At 43.4% G+C, this 18,528-nt stretch overlaps 1 protein-coding gene and 1 long non-coding RNA gene across 3 annotated transcripts in view; one reads left to right on the top strand and one right to left on the bottom strand.

The window, feature by feature from the left end:
• cfap299 (cilia and flagella associated protein 299) overlaps positions 1 to 18,528 on the bottom strand; it is a 127,817-nt gene that overhangs the window by 74,672 nt on the left and 34,617 nt on the right. For both annotated transcript variants that reach the window (XM_020052693.1, XM_013136980.2), the window contains one exon: positions 8,894 to 8,984. In XM_020052693.1, the coding sequence (XP_019908252.1) occupies positions 8,894 to 8,984 (91 nt within the window). The remainder of the gene's footprint in view (positions 1 to 8,893; positions 8,985 to 18,528) is intronic.
• Positions 14,315 to 16,623, top strand: LOC109616525. The gene is made up of 3 exons (XR_002197676.3): positions 14,315 to 14,560; positions 14,794 to 14,854; positions 15,913 to 16,623. It is a non-coding gene; the product is annotated as an uncharacterized LOC109616525 (long non-coding RNA).

Genomic DNA, 18,528 nt, shown 5'->3' with positions numbered 1-18,528 from the left:
CTGGGGCACTACCTGCCAGGTGTCTTACTCTCAGTTTTAATGATTCCTTTTCATTTCACTGCCAATGAAATTCTAGCTTTCCTCCACGTCCCAAATGGCATACTACTCCATACACAGTGCAGTCAGTAGGACACCTGTTGCTCCCTACACAGACCAGGTGACAATTTGGGACACAGACGTAGCTTTAGAAACCAGGAGGGAGATCTGACCAGTATCAGTGGGCCTGTGGTCCTTGAATAATCCTGAATCAATGGATCCACAGTGGTTTCATGGAGACGGGGCTAAATCACAGCTTTCGTCCTCAAGGTTATCTAAGAATAGTTTACTATGAGCATTTAAATTCATCCAACTGAAGATTGGATACACTTTTTTTGGAGACATAATACACATTCAAAATCAGTGTGATAACTTTTTGTTCAATCAGAATATAAATGTTAAATGAATCTGACACATTCAAAACAGTTAATCAACTGACTAGTCAATTCCTTCAGTTACATAACAAATTGAGAAAACCATGACCATTCCTATCACAGGCTGAGTTTCAGTTTGATGGTGCCACACTCAACCTGACAACTGACAACCCCCTGCTCCCAGGCACACCCGCTGCAAACACTCAACCTGACAACTGACAACCCCCTGCTCCCAGGAACACCCGCTGCAAACACTCAACCTGACAACTGACAACCCCCTGCTCCCAGGAACACCCACTGCAAACACTCAACCTGACAATTGACAACCCCCTGCTCCCAGGAACACTCGCTGAAAACACTCAACCTGACAACTGACAACCCCCTGCACCCAGGAACACTCGCTGCAAACACTCAACCTGACAACTGACAACCCCCTGCTCCCAGGAACACTCGCTGCAAACACTCAACCTGAAAACTGACAACCCCCTGCTCCCAGGAACACTCGCTGCAAACACTCAACCTGACAACTGACAACCCCCTGCTCCCAGGAACACCCGCTGCAAACAGAAAAGCTGTCTGGGAGTGGATTTTGGGTGGTTGGGGGGGTGTTAGGTGGCAGTGAGGGTGGGGTGAGTGCTGCAACCGTGTGGGACACATTCAATTTCAGATATGTAGCTTTACCTCCTCCCTTTAACAATGGGCTGCCTCAGGCATCCTGAACAGGTGTGACCTGGATTTGATAAAAAAAAAAAAAGAAGTAATTTCTTACCCAGGGTAAATAACGCCAAGCTGCCCAGGTGCACCTTTTGTTTGCGTGACTTTTGGCAGCAGAGTGGCTTTCGCAACAGGGCCGGGAGGAGAAGAAAGAGCACAATGCTGGGCTGAGGGGGGCTTTAGAGAGCTCTGTTGATGAGCAGATAAATGCCAGGACTCAAAAACCGTTCAAACAGCCCACAGGGTCCACTGGGTGCTCCCAGACAAAAACAGAAAATAAATAAAAGGGGAAGGGGGTGGAAGGGAAGGAACACATCATTTTGCACCCAATTTGGAAGACATGCAAACCTCAGGTCCTGCCGAGATTCCAGAGGATGCCTCTGTCTCCATCTCAGCCCAGAGGAAATTAATCAGTGTGTCAATTGTTTTTGACTGGTCACAAAGAAAAAATTAAACGGTTATGAAGATCCATGTCCACCATAAGTCTCTTTCTGGAGAGTGAGAGAGAGAGAGAGAGGGAGAATGGAGGGAGAAGGGAGGGAGAGAGAGAGAGAGGGAGAAGGGAGGGAGAAGGGAGGGAGAGAGAGAGAGAGGGAGAAGGGAGGGAGAAGGGAGGGAGAGAGAGGGAGAATGGAGGGAGAGGGGAGGGAGGTAGAGGGAGATGGGTGGGGAGGGAGGGAGGGAGAGGGAGGGTAGGAGGGAGGGAGGGAGGGAGAGGGGAGGGAGGTAGAGGGAGAAGGGGAGGGAGAGGGTAGGAGGGAGGGAAGGAGGGAGAGGGGAGGGAGGTAGAGGGAGAAGGGGAGGGGGAGGGTAGGAGGGAGGGAGGGAGGGAGGAGGGAGGTAGAGGGAGAGGGGGAGAGGGGAGGGAGGTAGAGGGAGAGGGAGGGAGGGAGGGAGGGAGGGAGAGGGGAGGGAGGTAGAGGGAGAAGGGGAGGGAGAGGGTAGGAGGGAGGGAAGGAAGGAGGGAGAGGGGAGGGAGGTAGAGGGAGAAGGGGAGGGGGAGGGTAGGAGGGAGGGAGGGAGAGAGGAGGGAGGTAGTGGGAGAGGGGGAGAGGGGAGGGAGGTAGAGGGTGAGGGGGAGAGGGGAGGGAGGTAGAGGGAGAAGGGGAGGGTAGGAGGGAGGGAGGGAGAGAGGAGGGAGGTAGAGGGAGAGGGGGAGAGGGGAGGGAGGTAGAGGGAGAGGGGGAGGGTAGGAGGGAGGGATATTGACCTTAAAGATACAGACTGCTTCAAGATAAAAATGTAACCCCCAGTGAGTCCTCTTACTTTCCTCCCATTTGAACATTTGAAAATGTTCCAAGTAATGAGTAGCGCCCATACATCAGACCGGCACATCCGGGAACCTTGGCTCACAACATGTTCCCGGCATCTAACTGGTGCAATAAACAGTTAGAGGTGTCCTACCCAGACATCTATTCCTGCCTTATTGAGTCTTCAGGTAAGCAAATTACCAGTGAAATAGTTTATTTTTTGTCTCCTGCTCTACAAAGAGTTTGCAAGTTAGCAATAGCAATATGCTCTGACAACTGACCTAGCTAGCTACGTTGGCCCCGGCCGGTGTTTAACAACGGTCAGTCTGCAGCTAATAAGTTGAGTAGGTGACCCTGACAGCAGTACAGCATGACAACAAAAGTAATATGTGCAAAACCGAATGGCAAGAGAGACAACCAACCAACTAAACAGCAAATATTTGGCATAACAAGTGTAATTAATTTAAGCCAGCCGGTTTGTCTTGTTTACGCTGTTGTAGTCTATGTGGGAACAAACGCAGGTCTGTCTTCCCCGTCAACGGCGCGTGGAGATGAGAGCTACTCTGGTTGACATTTTACCAACGTATTACAACAGTGATGCTTCCAGATCAATCAGCAGGGAGGATTCTCAGGACGAAACAAAGGTAAAGACCCTGATCAAACACAAATGTGGTACACAGGACTAGCATAGCTAATATAAATGTAAACAGATCTGGCATGGCTATGATAAATGTACATAAATGACACATGGATATTTAAGCTATCATCACAAATCATCTACAAATGGAGAAAATTCCAGACCACGGGCAATCAATGCAGGGCGTCCCACAAATCGATGCAGGACAGTGGGTCACACCAATTGATGCAGGACAGGGTGTCCCACCAATCGATGCAGGACAGGGTGTCCCACCAATCGATGCAGGACAGTGTGTCACACCAATTGATGCAGGACAGGGTGTCCCACCAATAGATGCAGGATGGGGTGTCCCACCAATAGATGCAGGATGGGGTGTCCCACCAATCGATGCAGGACAGGGTGTCCCACCAATCGATGCAGGACAGGGTGTCCCACCAATCGATGCAGGATGGGGTGTCCCACCAATCGATGCAGGACGGGGTGTCCCACCAATTGATGCAGGACGGGGTGTCCCACCAATCGATGCAGGACGGGGTGTCCCACCAATCGATGCAGGACAGGGTGTCCCACCAATTGATGCAGGACAGGGTGTCCCACCAATCGATGCAGGACAGGGTGTCCCACCAATTGATGCAGGACAGGGTGTCCCACCAATCGATGCAGGACGGGGTGTCCCACCAATCGATGCAGGACAGGGTGTCCCACCAAACTCAGGCCAACAGCTGACTGAAAGATGCTCTAAGTCTCTAAGAACCCTGGGGTAACATCACAGGATATTTAGGCATTTCTACATCTAGGATCAGGTCATAAAGACCGGGCCAAAGTAGGGGAGTAGGATTTACACCCCTGGGTGGTCTTATTACTGAACCGTATAACACAACTAACGTTTGTAACCAGACTCTTTCAAGAAGAAGATTTCAGGCACATAGAGAGTTATGTGAGGTGGAAAACACCATACTTGTGTTTTCTTCAAACACCATCATGACTAAAGTTTAGTCCTGGTGGGCAAAGTGACTCTGGGTTCATTCTTTGAATCAAGGAGCATTTAATCAGGTCTAGGTTAATCTGACTCCTTGGAGCGGGGTGCCTTTAATTAGCTATCAACTCAACAGGTCCAAGATCTGGTTGCTGTGAAAAACGAGAAACGAGAAACTCTGTCAGAGAACAAGCTAGGCCTTGTTGTTGCTGTGAGTCTGTGGTACAACAATGTCTCTTAACTGTTATTCAGCTAGCTGTTTTCAGTCCACATGTGGGAGGGGACAAGGGGAAACATGAAGGAGAATGAAGATATTGATCTATCAACCATGAACTGCCTTGATAGGTGGTCTGGGGCCCTGGGATGCAATATGGAAGTCTCTCGCTGAACAGCCTTCATGTAACACCATGTTATAACAGACCAGGTCTATGCCAACTGAGTCCCAAACACTTATTTAAGGGAGTTCAATCAGTAGGGAATAGAACGCCATTTAGGACATGCATGTTATAGCTAGCCCAAACTATCTACTGGTTGATTATGCATTTACCATCAGGGGTCCTTGTACCCCTGGTTGGGAGCCACTGTACTAGTTGATTATGCGTCTCCAAATGTTATAGCTAGCCGATACTATCTACTGGCATATTTGAATGCTTTTAAAAGCACCATGAAAAGTAATAATGTGTTTAACTCAAAACACATTTGGAAGGTGACTATTTTTTGTTATATAAATATTGATGAGGTTAAACATCCCATTTTGGGGTGCAAAGGTATTTGAATATTTGGCTTCACTGCTGTTTCTTTTAGGAAGGGGTGTTTCTTTGCATTGTTAGTTCATACATGAAATGGCTGTTGTAGTATCGATTCAATGCCATTTGCATTTGGAGTCTGTTGCTGGTATCTGACAAGCTAGAAACCAAAGAAGTGTCAATGCAATTCAAGCTAGCTATCAATAATACTGTAGATTAATCAGATGTACTGATCATAGACATAGCCAAAGGCAATTAGAAAAACCACCAGTGAGCTCAGCTATAGCAACTCACCTGGTCGACCAAGAAGTCTACGGGGGAAGACCAGATAATGCTCACCATAATTAAGACTCCTGTTTAAAAGATCCTTAACATAGAAGGTATGTGTGGATGTGTCAGCGACCGCCATCCCCGGAACTGGCTCACTTGTCTTCATTGATGATGCAACTGCTGGCCCAAAAACAAGCACAAGCGCTGATCTGCTTAAACAACGAGCTTCAATTTTGTTTAAACCCACAGTACATTTTCCCAGAAGTTAGGCCTGTTTAGATGGCTTTTTTTGCTGTCAGCCTTTCAGCAGTGGGTTCTTCCTGGTCTTCCTGCTTGTTAGCTCTTCTTGGATAAGTGTGTGGCAGATGAAACAGTACGAAACTGTTCTTCCGGTCAGCTTGTATTGTAGACCTTTATGTGGTATTGCAAGGTGCTTTGTCAACCTTGACAAAGCACCTTGAAATGCCACACAATCTTCTTGACAATTCTTTGGACAGTGTTAAAAGGAATTCTTAATTCCTAGGAGACAGACTTGTATCTTTGGGAATGTCGATGATAGAGGATTATTTTCTGGCATTTTCAGACAATTATTTGATCTTCTAGCAGTAAAGAGAGAAGAATGTTCTGTTGTCTCTATCAAACCCTGTTGAGTGGCAATTCATACCCTGTAGGCACATTCAACTAACCACAGGTGAGATATCACCCAAAGATCACCTGACTGTTAAACTGAGCAAACCCTTTTGAATTCAACACACACCAGGCATATCTGACCGCTATAATACTGTGCCTGATAACAGCTGGCTGATGTACTTTGTGCACTGATGTCTTGAACACTCATCCATCGCAGCCAAACAGAACAGTACTTCTACAACTTTTTTAAATGTTTATAGATCTAAGACTATAATGCTGTCACCCGACATAATAAAACTTTCCACAGATCATAAAAAAACAACCAATCCATAATGAGAATGTATGGTCCTTTATGAATCCAGATCCAGTATCTCTATTCATATGCCCACACATGGCTAAGTAAATGTTGTCTGGAATACATATAAGCAATATAAACATACCAGAGAGGTCAGACATCGTCAAACTGTATTAAGATGACCTGTTACTCAGGCAGTTTCCAAGAGTTGAGGTATTAAGTGCTCAAATGTGGGTCTGATTTTAAAACAGAGAGGAAAAGAGAGAGGGGGGTATGGGTTGGAGGAAAACAAACATTTTTCCCAGCACGTTTTTCTTCAGAGGAAGCACTTTGGTGGGGGAAGAAATAGAAAGGGGGATCATGTCAGCATAATATTGTTGGTGATACAAAACACGATATTTTGCTCCCTCATTTCTTATGCTCTCTCTCTCTTTTCTAAACATAGGAAGAGGTATTTTACACACTGCTGGATTCACATCTTTTTTCAGAAAGTTACAGTGGTTTCTTTGAATATCTCTGAAAGGAACAAGCTGCAACTAAGACCTTATACCTTTCTGGTGGCTTGAGTAACACAGGACTAAAAGGTCCAGATAGGGGGGAGAGAGGAAGAGGGTAAGAGAGATAGAGGAGACATGGGAGGGAGGGGGTGGAGAGTGAAAGAGAGAGAAAATCACACACATCACACAAAAAACACCAAAATAGAACTATTTGACACACTGGGCAGAAACAACCAAAAAAAGCAACCACATATGCTACCTTGCACTGAACAGAGAGGCAGACCACCAAACCCCAGTGGCCCAATGTTCAAACAAAGCCTTGCCACTGCATTGCCACTGCAGAGCACTGCATTGCCATGGAGGAGGCAATTCAAGATTCAAATGTTGTGTACGTGTGGACACACTGTAGTCTGTACTATAGGGATAGTGCAAAAACATTGGAAAGGTGCAGATATCTGGGTGGCCAATTGTCTTGTTCGACAGGTTTGTGGGTAGAAGCTGATCAAGGTCCTAACAGCTGCATACCTGAGACACTGGTACAACATCATATGCAGAAGCAGAGAGACTAGTCATTGAGGCAGGAGTCATCGTCTATTTATAGGGCCTCCTCCGACACCACACAGCCTGGAGTTGAAGTCTTGGAAGTCCGGAGTTTTCTCAGTTTGCACAACCCTCAAAGATGTTTGCACCACCCTCCTTGAAGTTTGCACCACCCTCCGAGATGTTTGCACCACCCTCCTTGAAGTTTGCACCACCCTCCTTGAAGTTTGCACCACCCTCCGAAATGTTTGCACCACCCTCCTTGAAGTTTGCACCACCCTCCGAGATGTTTGTACCACTCTCCGGGCCATTTGCACCACCCTCCAAGGTTGTTTCCACCACCCTCCTGGCCTTTTACACCACCCTCCGAGATGTTTGAACCACCCTTCAGGCCGTTTGCACCACCCTCTGAGATGTTTGTACCACTCTCCGGGCCATTTGCACCACCCTCCAAGGTTGTTTCCATCACCCTCCTGGCCTTTTACACCACCCTCCGAGATGTTTGAACCACTCTCCGGGCCATTTGCACCACCCTCCAAGGTTGTTTCCACCACCCTCCTGGCCTTTTACACCACCCTCTGAGATATTTGAACCACCCTTCAGGCCGTTTGCACCACCCTCTTAAGCCCATTGCAATAGAAGGCAGAGCGGTTGCCATACTATGCCGTAATGCAGCCTGTCAAGTTGCACTTAAAGATGCAGCTGCATAGGAATGTAGCAAAATGGGCAGCACTTATCCAGATCAAGCTGAAATAACAATCCCCTTGATAAGACTAGGCCTGCATACATATCTGTTTTTCAAAAGGTAAGCTAGTATAACTGATAACTGAGTATGTTAATGTAGGCTACAGGACAATACTTAGGTCTTTTAAATGTTAAGGGATACCCTATGGTTAAACGTTTTGAACTTAGCTAAATAGTGTCATATTAGTCCTGTTTGCTAAAAAAAAATTTATAGCATTAATCATTAACCAGTTTGTTAACTAATGTGTGTAACTACAGTCCTTTATATTGTGTTATTCCCACAAACGGGCGCATCTCTGCACAGGACCAACTAGGCACATAACAGACAGTTCCATCATTGATGGGAAGTGGTGTGGTCTGGTTGAGTGGAAGATATTTGGTGAGGTTTATGGGTTTGATGTTCAGGTCAATGGGATGATGTTTAGTCAGGTCGATGGGATGATGTTTGGTCAGCCCAATGGGATGATGTAGACATGTAGAGGAATCCGTAATTGCAGTGACAGTGAGCCCATAGCATAGCTAGAAATAAACACTGGAATTATGCAGAAACACAGAAGGACTAGTTATCTCAAGTCCTTGTTTTCTTATCAACAATGCTTTGTGGCAGGCCACTAAAAATGCATGGTGGTGTGACCCTGAGGACAAAACAAATGAAGATACAGTGGTACTTGAAGATCTATGAGGTGAATCATTTCTTCTTGTTCAAGCACCACTGAACAAGCAGCGAAAATGAACTTCCTTCCTATGTGAATTCACCCTGCGCTGTTATGATTTAAGTTTTTGACTTATTACGAACGACATGGGCAATATCTAATGCATATTATAGTAAAAAATGTTTAGCTGTTCTGGAAAGCCCAGCCAAAGTGGTGAATCTCAGGAGTGGGGAGCTGGGGCAGCTCCAGATTCAGTGGGGGTTAGGGAACAGGGCAGTCTCTAACACAGTCTGACAAACTGGGTGGGGTGGAGGAGAGTGGAGGCCAGAGGACTGGGTTGGCTCAGAGGTGGTGGAAGGAGGGGCTGGTGGAGGAAGGTGGAAAGGTGGGGGTGTTTCCACTGAACCTGACACAGTATGTATGCTGTTCCCTCTACGTCCGACGGCTAATGGAAGGGTAGAGGTGTGTTGGCGGGGAAACCCCAGTTACGTAGCAGTGTGAGTGCTGTAATAATGTACTCTCTCTACTCACCTTCATTTTCCCACTGCGGTTGGCCTCCTCTCGGTTCGCCAGTGCTCTCAGGAAGTTATCTTGGAGCTCTTTTCCTACACTTGCCAATGTCCTGGAAAAGACAACATTGAAATAGTTTGAAATGTTTCTTTAAATGTAGAAGGGAAAAAAAGAGTTATTAGAGAGCTAAAGGCTGTCTATTGGAGACTTTAATCATCTCTGAGTAACGGCAGTGCCACTTAGTATTAATTAGTATTAATTAGCTAACCGCAGCGTTAAGCTGAACTGGGTACAAATTACAAGCATTTTCAAGTAGCTTAGCATTTGTGTGATGATCTACCCTTGTCCTGGGGCCCCTTTATAGTTGGGGTTGTACCATAAGTGGACAAAACATGAACCCCTATGTAAAAGTACATAAACATTTTCAAAACATATTTTGTAAAGCAAATAGTCCAGTCAAACTGTATAACAGTTCATCATTATAATATCATGGGTAAAATATAAAAAAATCTGCATAGCCGAAATCAGCTATTTTGGGAAAACTATCAAAGTAAGGATACGATCAGGCCATTGACACAATAATGTCAGGTGAAAAGGTTTTATTCAGTATCCTGACATTCTTCCATCAACAAATCCAAGGATGTTTGAAACAGAAGCCCTTCAACATATCCACACACCCTAATTAACACGTATCCTTCAAGAAAGTAATTATATTTTATCTAAATAAAATACTTATTTTTACTTCCAAAGTAAAAATGCATGCATTGAGTTTGCTAGATAAATATCCAATGTTCCATCAGGGATGCCAGTCACTGGCCAATAACGAAGTCAATCAAATAGCATTTCGTTACAGAAAACAGTGCTGATAATCCATCACACAGGTCCTATTGTCATTGTAAAGCCAAACACCTAAGAACACATTACACAGTGTGTCAGAGGTTTTCCCTACCGTTCATTAATCACACTAGACGTTTGGAGAAGCCACCACCGCCAGCACTACAACATTCATTAGTTCAAGGATTAAATGATTTCGTATCATATTATGACAGCTTTCTGCACTTTAGTTGGCCCATTTCCATGGAAACAACTTTTTTTGGCCTACACCTCAGAGCCTCGGCCTCCGTACACCTGACAAAACATTGACTGGTGGTTCAAACAGTTAACAGTGCAGCACCAGCAATACGAACACGTCACTCACCCAACAGCCAGTGCAGCTGTCCCAAATGGCACCCTATTCTGCAGGTGGCCCTGGTCAGAATTAGCAGCCTACATAGGAGATAGGGTGGGGTTTGGGATGGAGACAGTGTGTGAAACCTTCACCAGGTCTACACCCAGTTAACAGAGTCATCCTGAAGGCAGTAAACAGGCTAGTGAGAACCTCCCATTCTGCTGTGGTTGAGGATGTTTGCAACCTGAAGCACATTCTGCAGGCAGGGACAGGATAGGCCGGGTTTATTTTCATCCAAGCCAATTGTAGGGGTCAGAAGAGCTTGGAAGTGCTGTTGTTGGATCAGTTTCATATTCGTGTGGATGAATGTTCTTTCCCTCCCAGAGATTACAGCACTGCATATCACTGTACCTCACTGTGGTGAAGGCATATCAACAGTACAGTTGAGTTCTTTGGAGAGGACATTTTCTTGTCAGTAAAACATCCTGTGAACAGTAACGTGCCCCAACATGATCAGACAGAGAACGTCCTTTCTGTTTTGGCTCAACACAACTCATGTCAACTCAATACTGATAAAGATCTTTAATATTCTCTGAGGTCATACACCCATAACATCATCAGTGATGGACTGGTTTTCCCAAATATGTCTTACCAAAGAGGATGGTTGCAAGACAAAATAAACAGGAGGAACATGAAACAAGTCTTATTTAAAAGCTGCTGTAATCCTCCATGTCGCTGCTAGTATCATTTACCAACAAATAACATAATACATTCAAATGCATCAAATCAAGATTGTATAGTTGTTTTCAAGTTGAATAAATAACAGTTCATTAGAAAAATCTGTGTAAATGTTTCAAACTAAAGAAGGACATCCCCAGTGACATCATACCATGCAGATAGGCTTTAATTCAAAAACAATCTCCCACACTGTAACAATGTTAAAGCTAAGCAATAAGAAACAAAGGGGTGTGGTATATAGCCAATACATAACACCCAATATTTTCTTTTAGCTCAACACATTGCAGAAAAGCATGGACCCAGCACATGTATACTAGCGATACACCCAAACATCTTTGAGAGGCCTCTTTTGCTAAATAAACCAACACAATTATGAAAGTAAGAAGTGATGTGATGTCATAGACATAGTAAATGGTCTCATATACCACAGATTTTACTCCAATCAGAACTCAGAACGACCGGTTTAATCATTAATACATCACTCCCATGGAAAGGGTGGTCGCTATGTCAAATACGCTCCTGTTAGCTGTGATTTATCTGGCATTCATTCGTCAGCCATAACTCAAACCATGAGTCTGTTCCAGATACATCTTGGAGTGCTATTTCCAATACATTTCCTCGATAGTCGGCCTGATTTGTTGTCATGTGAAGCAGGGCCACGCTCTGTGCTGCACACAGACAAACCCTCCTATTGCTCCGCTTCTATTTATGCTCCAGTCAGGTCCAGTCCAGGTCTTAGAGGTGTCAGCTGAACCACAGGGTCCCACAATGACATCCTGTTTGAGTTCCCTTTGAAACCAAAGGGGAGGAGTCAGTACAATTGCCTGATCTTTGTGTGTGATCAGTTGACCATTAAATGCCATTGAAGAGTTTCTATTTACCATTTATCGCTATGCAAATTAAGGTAAGAAGGGATGCACCTGTTTTTACCACTCAGAGAATGTCTTCATGTCTCCTTGGTTTTAAAGGGAACCCTGATACCTCTGCATGGCACAACTTCTCAGCCCAGCCAGGAGGTACTGAAGTCCAGGGCAGCACTGGGACCTGTCCATGTCCACTATTAACTATAACAGATCAGTCTGGTATCTTCTCAGCCCAGCCAGGGGGTACTGAGGTCCAGGGCAGCACTGGGATCTGTCCATGTCCACTATTAACTATAACAGATCAGTCTGGTATCTTCTCAGCCCAGCCAGGAGGTACTGAAGTCCAGGGCAGCACTGGGATCTGTTCATGTCCATTATTAACTATAACAGATCAGTCTGATATCTTCTCAGCCCAGCCAGGAGGTACTGATCATAAAATTAGAATATCATCAAAATGTTGATTTATTTCAGTAATTCCATTCTAAAAGTGAAACTTGTATATTATATTCATTCATTATACACAGACTGATATATTTCAAATGTTTATTTCGTTTAATTGTGATGATTATAACTGACCACTGATGAAAATTCCAAATTCAGTATCTCAGAAAATGTGAATATCACTTAAGACCAATACAAAAAAAGATTTTTAGAAATGTTGACCAACTGAAAAGTATGAACATGAAAAGTATGAGCATGTACAGCACTCAATACTTAGTTGGGGCTCCTTTTGCCTGAATTACTGCAGCAATGCGGTGTGGCATGGAGTCGATCAGTCTGTGGCACTGCTCAGGTGTTATGAAAGTCCAGGTTGCTCTGATAGTGGCCTTCAGCTCTTCTGCATTGTTGGGTCTGGCGTATCGCATCCTCCTCTTCACAATACCCCATAGATTTTCTATAGGGTTAAGGTCAGGCGAGTTTGCTGGCCAATTAAGAACAGGGATACCATGGTCCTTAAACCAGGTACAGGTAGCTTTGGCACTGTGTGCAGGTGCCATGTCCTGTTGGAAAATGAAATCTGCATCTCCATAAAGTTGGTCAGCAGCAGGAAGCATGAAGTGCTCTTAAAATTCCTGGTAGACGGCTGCGTTGACCTTGGAGCTCAGAAAACACAGTGGACCAACACCAGCAGATGACATGGCACCCAAAACCATCACTGACTGTGGAAACTTTACACTGGTCTTCAAGCAACGTGGATTCTGTGCCTCTCCTCTCTTCCTCCAGACTCTGGGACCTTGATTTACAAAGGAAATGCTAAATTTACTTCAATCAGAGAACATAACTCAGCAGCAGTCCAGTCCTTTTTGTCTTTAGCCCAGGCGAGACGCTTCTGACGCTGTGTCTTGTTCAAGAGTGGCTTGACACAAGGAATGCGACAGTTGAAACCCATGTCTTGCATACGTCTGTGCGTGGTGGTTCTTGAAGCACTGACTCCAGCTGCAGTCCACTCTTTGTGAATCTCGCCCACATTTTTGAATGGGTTTTGTTTCACAATCCTCTCCAGGGTGCGGTCATCCCTATTACTTGTACACTTTTTTCTACCACATCTTTTCCTTCCCTTCGCCTCTCTATTAATGTGCTTGGACACAGAGCTCTGTGAACAGCCAGCCTCTTTAGCTATGACCTTTTGTGTCTTGCCCTCCTTGTGAAAGGTGTCAATGGTCGTCTTTTGGACAGCTGTCAAGTCAGCAGTCTTCCCCATGATTGTGTTGCCTACAGAACTAGACTGAGTGACCATTTAAAGGCCTTTGCAGGTGTTTTGGGTTAATTAGCTGATTAGAGTGTGGCACCAGGTGTCTTCAAAATTGTACCTTTTCACAATATTCAAATTTTTTAAGATACTGAATTTGGGGTTTTCATTAGTTGTCAGTTATAATCATCAAAATTAAAATAAATAAACACTTGAAATATATCAGTCTGTGTGGAATGAATGTATACATAGGTTTCACTTTTTGAATGGAATTACTGAAATAAATCAACTTTTTGATGATATTCAAATATTATGACCAGCACCTGTATTTGGAGTTCAGAGAGAAGGTTGTTCTCTAAGCTGTTGCTAATGTAAGAGTAATGGGACCAATTGTAGCCAACTTTTTGGTGTGTACTTACATTTCATTGGTGCCCAATGACAGTAACTTTTGTTCTAATCAATGCAAATATATTCCTGTTGTTTGCACAGAAGGGTTGGGGAGAAACCAACCTCACTGACTGACTATTAATGTCTGCCAGGCAAAGATCAAACACACATTCAAATAGTGCATCAAAAAATATAGAGGTGTGAATGAAAAAAAAAACACTTGAAAACCCCATTTCCTTGTTTGAAGCCAGCACTCCACAGAGCCCTGAGGGGAGTATACAAGACATTTCCCTGCACCCCAAGTTTTGATCTGTTCACAAAGAATATGTGAACATATCAGAGTGGAACGAGTCAAACAGTGACGGTACGCAGCCGGTTTGAATTACACTGCGAGATTACATCAACACCCGTGGAATGTCCAATGGGGTGTCTCTTTCATTTGTGTTTCCTTATTGAATATGCATACAGGGGCCCAGGGCAGGTGGCCGTCATCCTCCAGTGATAGCTTCAAACTGTCAGTCAGGCCCGCGAGCAGATGTGAGGAGCTGGGAATACAGGAGTAGCAGGAATAGCAGTATAGCTGCTTGGTGGAAAACATCAGGGTGCTGGTTCTGCTCAAGACGATCCAGTGTCCCTCAAGAAAGTCCAGTGTTGTTCAATCATCCTCGTGAACTGTGACTTCAAAGAACTATCCTGGCGGAAACCTTTTGCACAAATGGAAAGAAGTCAAAACCTGGCAGAAGACAGACACTTGTGATGGCTCTCTTTAAGGTTTTAATGGTTCTTGAAGGATTTTCAGGGAATGACCAAGATTTCAAACTGTCAAGAAAAGGATAACAGAGGTGTGTCCAAAATTGTTAGCCCCCAGATTGTGAATATTAGATATAATATTTCCATTCGTTTTAAGTTGGCCATGTTACATTTGTTTTAGGTTGGCCATGTTACATTTGTTTTAGGTTGGCCATGTTACATTTGTTTTAGGTTGGCCATGTTACATTTGTTTTAAGTTGGCCATGAACATCCGCTAACACTCGTGAGCTGAGAACTAAGTGTGTGTTTCCTGTGGCACTTTCAGCCAATAGAAAGTTTTTGGCAGCCATGTCAAGAGGCAACAGATGTGTACAAGTGTGGAAGAGGTAAGACTTTACTTCCTGTGCACTTAAGACTTACTGAACTGTAACTGAATGTACCAATAAAATCTCATCTAATCATGCTTCATAATCAGGTGCATATACACAGTTAAATGCTCATTTTAATTGAACACACACTAATTCAATTGAGAGCTAATTCTCATGATAAATTACAACCTGGTCAAATATACTAAAATGCAAGAGGACACAACAACACTAACAACAACATACCAAATAATGTAGAGTTGATAAACTTGTAAAGCAACTTCTGAGAAATTGCTAAATTAACACTCAAAGAGTGTTCCTCTTTGTTTACGTCCATTCAGAATAATTACACCCAGGATTCAAATGAGGCTGTGTGCAGGCCAACAGAATGCAAACTTTCTATGAATGAAAACAGAACATCAGTATCTGACAATGTAGATAGCACTTCCCAGTATAATGTCAGCAATGAAAAGTAACTAGTAACATCAGCTAGCCACAAATAAAGCATACAGCCAGGTAGCTATCAAAATACAGTAGCCAGGAAACTAACTTTGGCTAGCCATTTGCAGGCTAACAATAAGCCCTGGTGCAGTTAAAAGTTGGAAGGACAACAAGTCAGGATTCTTTCAAAGAAGTGGAAGAGGTTGGTCAAATAGGGGAACTTATCAATGGATCTAAAATGCAGTGGGGGGTTTCAATGAATTGCTAGTTTTAAAAGCTGCAATGACAGAGAAGCTGCATACTTGTACTGGCCCAGGATGTACCAAGACATTAAAGCATGGTGTGAAAACTGTGGGTACTGTTTCAAGAAGACCTCATAGATCCCCTGGTAAACATCCATGACACTGGAGAGTCCAAATTATGGATTGCATTTTTGACGTGCGTTTTTCTGGATTTTTTTGTTTTTTGGGGGGGATTTTATATTGTTGTTTCTCACTGTTCAAATAAACCTACCATTAAGATTATAGACTGATAATTTATTCATCAGTGGGCAAATGTACAAAATCAGCAGGGGATCAAATATATTTTTCCCTTACTGTATGCTGGTGATGACAGAATATTTCTCTCCCTTTGCTTAGGCCTTTCCTAGAAATGACCAAAAGGCACTGTGACTCATGAGAAACTTTCTGTGCTGGATTGGCTTCCCTGCCAGACTTCAGCACCCCAACTTTGAGGATGCAGTAGTGAAGGAGCTCTGCAAGATCACAGGAATAACCAAGACCCACTCATGTCCCCATCACCCTCAGGGGAACAGCGCTACTGAGAGGTTTAACAGGACACTTGTACAGATATATAGGTGATTCAGCAGGACACTTGTACAGGTATATAGGGGATTCAGCAGGACACCTACAGATATATAGGGCACTTCAACTGTATCTCGGTTGTACAGCCCAAAGAGTTAATCACTTGACTCTGGTACAGCCCAAAGAGTTCATCACCTGACTCCGACACAGCCCAAAGAGTTCATCACCTGACTCCGACACAGCCCAAAGAGTTCATCAACTGACTATGGTACAGCTCAAAGAGTTCATCACCTGACTCTGGTACAGCTCAAAGAGTTTATCACCTGACTCTGGTACAGCTCAAAGAGTTTATCACCTGACTCTGGTACAGCCCAAAGAGTTCATCACTTTGATTAAATTGACTGCTTGTCCTCAACCACAACCTGAACTCTCCATTGCCACCTTTCTTCCACAAAGATCCACTAACAACATGGAAATAAAACACAACGCAAGGCAGTGGTGGTTCGGGACATCAAGATGAAGAGTTATGTAAAAAAATACTAATAAACAAACAACAATCAGTGAAATGAAACCAAATACAGTAAGACCTAAAGGATTAGCTAGTGCATTGATCAGGAAGTAGCTTTAGTTAATCTGTAAAAGATACTTGTTTAGCTCATTTGTAAAAAATACCTGTTTAGCTTATTTTTAAAAGACTGAGGTGTTAAGAAAGTGTCAAGCTAAAATAATTTTTCTATTTGTTCCAGTCATTGGTGGCAAAAAGCTGAAATAATGATGACCAAATGAAGTAAAGTCTTTTGGGAACAGAATTAGATAAGAACTGGTGTAGCAGAGCAGGTTACTATGGGGAGTGGGCTAAGGGGCATGTAATAATATATACAGGGAATACAACATTAATATAAATAGAGAATAGGGTTGGCCCAAAAACAAAACCTTGAAGAACACCCAGACACTGCCAGAGCTGTAGACAGCAGGCCCTCAGATTTGACAGGCTGCCGAGTCTATTAAGTATGATGTGATGGTTGACATTCAAAGGCTTAAGCCAAATTAATAAAAAATAAATTATTACAGTTTTTTGTCCAATGCAGAGTTTAAGTAAAGGAAAGAGATAAGGAAGCAATATGTAGGAATATACAGAGAATGCCTAAAAAAAATGACGAGTCACAATAGAACACCCATACCAAGCTGATATGCAGGGGTGAGTGTTAGAGAAGGTTTATGTACTTATCAGTGAGGTAAAGCAACTAGGCATTAAGATCAAAGATAGGCAGCTATATCTATAACATTCATGAGTAGAACAGATGCAATGTACTCCCACATCTGTGTGTGTTTAGATTTTGATTCATACAAGTGTCAAACAGATGCGTCTTAATTGGCACACATTGCCTCCGTCGCCAGATGGGATGCCACAAAAAAGCCTTCTGGGAAGTCAAAACCAGCAGCTAGCAAAAACTGACCACCTACATATCTGGACCGTTAGAAATGTGCTATTTGTAATAGCTGTAACACTGGCATTTCCTTCAGTTGGTGCCTGGAGTGGTGAATAAAAGCACTGGTATGGCTGTAGTCTTAAATGTCACCTTTAAGCTGTGTTTTCGTGAATAAGGAAGCTGAACAGTGAAAACGTCACTTCAAATACCTCTAGAACATTTATTAATTTAATTTATTTAACCAATATTTAACTAGGAAAGTCACTTGAGACCAAACAATAAAATGCAAATTAATTACTTAAAAATCATGTGATTTTCAGGATTAATTAATTTATTACATTTGATTAATTTGCATTTTATTGCATGACATAAGTATTTTGATCACGGAGAATGACAGTTTGGTCTCAAGTGACTTTCCTAGTTAAATATTGGTTAAATAAATTAAATTAATAAATGTTCTAGAGGTGATCGAAGTGAAGTTTTCACTGTTCATGATGAACTTGGGCTGTACAACCAAGATACAATTGTAGTGCCCTATACACTCACCTAAAGGATTATTAGGAACACCTGTTAAATTTCTCATTAATGCAATTATCTAATCAACCAATCACATGGCAGTTGCTTCAATGCATTTAGGGGTGTGGTCCAGGTCAAGACAATCTCCTGAACTCCAAACTGAATGTCAGAATGGGAAAGAAAGGTGATTTAAGCAATTTTGAGCGCGGCATGGTTGTTGGTACCAGACGGGCTGGTCTGAGTATTTCACAATCTGCTCATTTACTGGGAGTTTCACGCACAACCATTTCTAGGGTTTACAAAGAATGGTGTGAAAAGGGAAAAACATCCAGTATGCGGCAGTCCTGTGGGCGAAAATGCCTTGTTTATGCTAGAGGTCAGAGGAGAATGGGCCGACTGATTCAAGCTGATAGAAGAGCAACTTTGACTGAAATAACCACTCATTACAACCTAGGTATGCAGCAAAGCATTTGTGAAGCCACAACACGCACAACCTTGAGGCGGA

The sequence above is a fragment of the Esox lucius genome, chromosome 13 (genome assembly GCF_011004845.1).
Source record: "Esox lucius isolate fEsoLuc1 chromosome 13, fEsoLuc1.pri, whole genome shotgun sequence".
Classification (NCBI taxonomy): Eukaryota; Metazoa; Chordata; class Actinopteri; order Esociformes; family Esocidae; genus Esox; species Esox lucius.
Note: the sequence above shows the minus strand (reverse complement) of the source record. Positions and strands in the feature narration are given on the sequence as shown.